General features: G+C 39.6%; 1 protein-coding gene across 1 annotated transcript; it reads right to left on the bottom strand.

Moving 5' to 3' along the window:
- Positions 1-2,194: 2,194 nt before the first annotated feature.
- Positions 2,195-2,836, bottom strand: LOC149072462 (uncharacterized). The gene is made up of 2 exons (XM_089247197.1): positions 2,812-2,836; positions 2,195-2,658 (listed from the first exon to the last, which is right to left on the bottom strand). Exons 1-2 carry the CDS (start codon positions 2,834-2,836, stop codon positions 2,195-2,197), a joined length of 489 nt encoding a protein of 162 aa, XP_089103323.1.
- Positions 2,837-4,134: the final 1,298 nt, after the last annotated feature.

The raw sequence follows: 4,134 nt of genomic DNA, 5'->3' as shown, positions 1-4,134 counted from the left end.
GATTTAACGCCTGGATGGGCGAGGTTATGAAGGACCGTAAACACGTGATATCGGTGTTTTTCTGGTACGTAGGGACGGATAATTCCAGTGGATAAATCACAAAAAAGTTCTGTACCCTGAGGACCGAATTTGATAGGTTTTATATCGAGCACCCCACCTGGTTGTCGGAGGGCTGTTAATTCAGCGTCTGTACTCTGTGAAGTAGCAATAGCTGCGTAATCAATCGAGTCAGGTAAATTAATTTCGGATAATCTGGAAAAAGCATCCGCTACAACATTTCGCTCACCCTGAATGTAACGAATGTCCGTAGAAAAGTGTGATATATACTCTAAATGACGTCGTTGTCTGGGAGAGCTGTTATCATTAACTTTGTGAAAAACATAAGTTAGAGGCCTATGATCACTGTAGATCGTAAATGGTCTGCCTTCTAACATGTGTCTGAAATGTTTAATAGAACTATAAACCGCAAGCAACTCGCGATCATAAGTACTATAGTTCTTTTCAGTTGTCGTTAACTTTCGAGAAAAAAATGAGTGGTACGACGACACCATCGGAAGTTTGTTGTAAAACAGCTCCGAGAGCGAAATCTGATGCGTCGACTGTCAACGAAAGATGAGCATCATGTTTAGGATGAGCCAAAAGCGTTGCATTGGTAATAGCATGTTTACACGTTTCGAAAGCAGCAATAGTTTCCCCCGACCAGGCGATGAGAGATTTATCTTTTTTCTTCTTTCCTTTGCACAAATCGTGTAAGGGAGCCTGGTCAGATGCTGCGTTTTTTAAGAAACGGTGGTAAAAGTTGAGAATTGCTAGAAATCTTCGAAGTTCATCAACCGTTTTTGGTTGCGGATAATTACGAAGAATGTCGACTTTTTCTGGCAAAGGAGAAATGCCGTTGCTGTTAACCAAAAATCCTAAGAACTCTATCTCAGATTTCCCAAATATGCATTTATCAGGATTAAGAATTATACCAAAACTGTTTAAACGTTCAGAAACCAATTCTAGATCTTTAAGATGTTCTTCTTCTGTTGCTGATGCAACTAGTACGTCATCTAAATATGCATAACAGTTCAAGTCTCTTAAGACAATATCTATGAACCGTTGAAATGATTGTGCCGCATTAGACAATCCAAAACACATATATAAGTACTCATAAAGTCCGAATGGGGTAATAATGGCAGTTTTTTCAACAGACTCGGGATCTAAAAGGTATCTGATGATAAGCCTTAACCAAGTCCAATTTAGAAAAAATGTTTTTTTCCTGCAGACCGTAAGTGAAATCATGAACATGTGGTATAGGATATCTGTCTGGACACGTTATAGAATTAAGTTTTCTGTAATCCCCACATAAACGGTATTCTCCATTACGTTTAGGAACAATGTGTATCGGGCTTGCCCATGGACTTTTTGAAGGTCTCGGTATGCCCTGATCCATTAGCGTTTGAACTTCACGCTTTGCCATAGCAAGTTTCTCTGGAGAAAGTCTGCGGGCTTTGGTAAAGACAGGAGAACCTTTAGTAGTAATGCAATGTGTAACGCAGTGTTTTTTAGAAGTAGCCCCAAGCATAGAAGGATTCGTTAGATTAGGAAATTTAGATAAAATTTTTAAGTAGGGCGAATCTCCACTAATGGTCTTTAAGCCTAATGTAGGGCAACTGGCATTGCTACATTTGATTGAAAGTGAAGTCAAACTGTCAATCAAACGAGACTTTTTTACGTCAACTAATAGACCATAATGTTCTAAGAAATCAGCACCTAATATCGGGCGATTAACATCAGCTATAACGAAGGACCATCTAAATAGTCTGCGTAACCCTAAATCCACTGATAAAGATTTGCAACCATACGTAGAAATTTTAGTATCATTAGCTGCGTATAGCGAAAAGTTTTTATCTGCTGCTTTATGTACCTGTATATCTCGTGGGAAAACCGAAATGCTAGCGCCTGTGTCCACTAAAAAACCAGTACCGGATTTTCGATCATGAACAAAAAGGCGAACTAAACGCCGGCCATCACCTGCTGTCGCCAAAACAGATGAGCCAGTTAGTTTTCCGACCAATCACAGGGTTTAATGCATTTTGATGCTTTTCGACCGAATTTGAAATGGTACCAACAATAAGGTTTACGTTTGGGTGTACCATCACCACTAGACCTCTCTCTAGACCGAGAATTTGAACGAACTCTTCCCTTTTTGTTAAAATTTTTCTCTATAGCGGGATAAGCGGTCAACAGCAACGGTCAAAGTCGAAATTTGACTTTGAAGTGATTGCAAGCTGATGGTTTCATTACGGCTGACCTCAGAAATAGTCGGTGTGTGCCCAGTGACTTCGGTAATTTTATCTGCCATTTCTGCTAAATCCGGCAATGCATCCTTACTAACAGAAAGTATCTGCTGTGTATGGATAGGCAAACGTTGTAACCAAAGGGTTTTAAGCACTTCATCTGAAATTTTCTTGCCAGCAAATGTATGCATCTCATGAAACAACTGAGAAGGTCGCTTATCCCCAAGAGTGAGCTCTTGGAGTAGAACTCGTAAGCGGGAAGTTTCCGACAGTGAAAACTGTTGACAAATGCGTGTTTTTAACTGGTTGTAAGAATCGTCTGTAACAGGAGCTATGATCAAATCACTAACATATGATAACACTTCAACATCGAGAGCTGTCACAACACAGTGAAATTGCGTTTTAGGATCAGTAATTCCGGCAATTTTAAAGTTCGATTCAATCTGAAGAAACCAAAGATCGACATCGGATTTCCAAATCGAAGGCGCGCGAAAAGAAACACGCGAAAGTTCTAATTCAGAAGACATACCTGTTTCTTCGGTAGCGTTCGGCATATCCAAAAAAAAGTTCAGCACAATCCAGGAAGAGAACTGAGGAGATGCCCCCTCAATCAGTCAGCAAACGCACCACACACAGGGAAAAAAAGAAGAAAGGCAGCAAGTATCATATTACGAAGCGAGAAAGAGTACTTGTTTTCGTCTGCTTTCGAGTTCGTGGCTGTCAAACATCTGCTTTACGTGGGTCACCAATTCTGTGGTAATGCTAGTGCTGGTGGATGTGTCTGGTTGTTATTTCGGAAAACATACAGTCATGACTCCTTTCTTTTTTTAGTTATTTAATAGAAGAGAGAGAGACTTTTAGGATTTGTTCGGTCGACAGTTGGAGCCAGACTGAACTCCAATACAAGAACACACTAGATAATGCCTAGCTAGTAAGTGGCATAAAAAATATAATAAAAATATAAAAATTGTACAAGACAAGTAGCGCCACAAGTTCAAGCAATCCTCTCCACACGTACAAGTTCAGAAACATTGGAAATGTTATCGGAGATGGCAGAAAAGATCAGTGTTAGCGGGAAGGCAGAAGTACAGAATATTTTACCAAATATCGACCACCCTCAACAACTTGACGTGCAGCAGCTGACAGAAAAAATATAGACCGACATTGGAAACCCTCAACGTCCTCCGAATCGAAACCGCCACGACACACAGTGGTGCGTTTTGCCGAAATCGTGGCCAATACCCCCGAAAAATGTTTTGCCGTTCGACCACGATTTTTTCACAGATGAAGAGTGAATAAACACCGGCTTCTCGACGTACGTTTTTTTTCGTTCATCACCTCTTAGTTTTCACCCAGAAGGAACTCCAATGTGGTGATTCAAGTAGCAGTATCGAAATTACGTAGCTCGCCAGGGAATTTTAGGCAGTTATTTCTTTTCTTTCAAGTGTTAGCAATTCAGAAATATATTTTGAATTTCGTTTTTGGTATTTGTATTAAAAAATAAATTATTGTTAATACAAAGTCACTTTTTAAAAAAAAGATCATTTTTGTGAGTGGCGGTAGAAAAAAAATGACCTGTGATGTGACGTCCTGAAATTCATTTCTCAATATACTTCAACATGTTTAGTTTATGAAAAAGGTGAAATTAGCTGCTAAAATCTGCTACTCCGCTGACCCCAGTGACTTTTCTTCAACACGCCATAGCCGAGGCTTGCCTATACAAAGGCGGAATAGCTTTGAATTTGAGGAAATTTCTTTAAAAATGGCAGATTAGTGCTCTGATAACTGCAGATTATTTGAGCTTTAACATTGAAAGCTGCAAAACATTCCTCAGACTTTTTTTTTTGTCTTT

The sequence above is a fragment of the Pholcus phalangioides genome, unplaced genomic scaffold, assembly GCF_987345545.1.
Source record: "Pholcus phalangioides strain wild (caught in Gottingen) unplaced genomic scaffold, Ppha-v1.0 ptg000017l_1, whole genome shotgun sequence".
NCBI lineage: Eukaryota > Metazoa > Arthropoda > Arachnida > Araneae > Pholcidae > Pholcus > Pholcus phalangioides.
The sequence above is the reverse complement of the archived record's forward strand: the minus strand, read 5'-3'. Positions and strand labels throughout refer to the sequence as shown.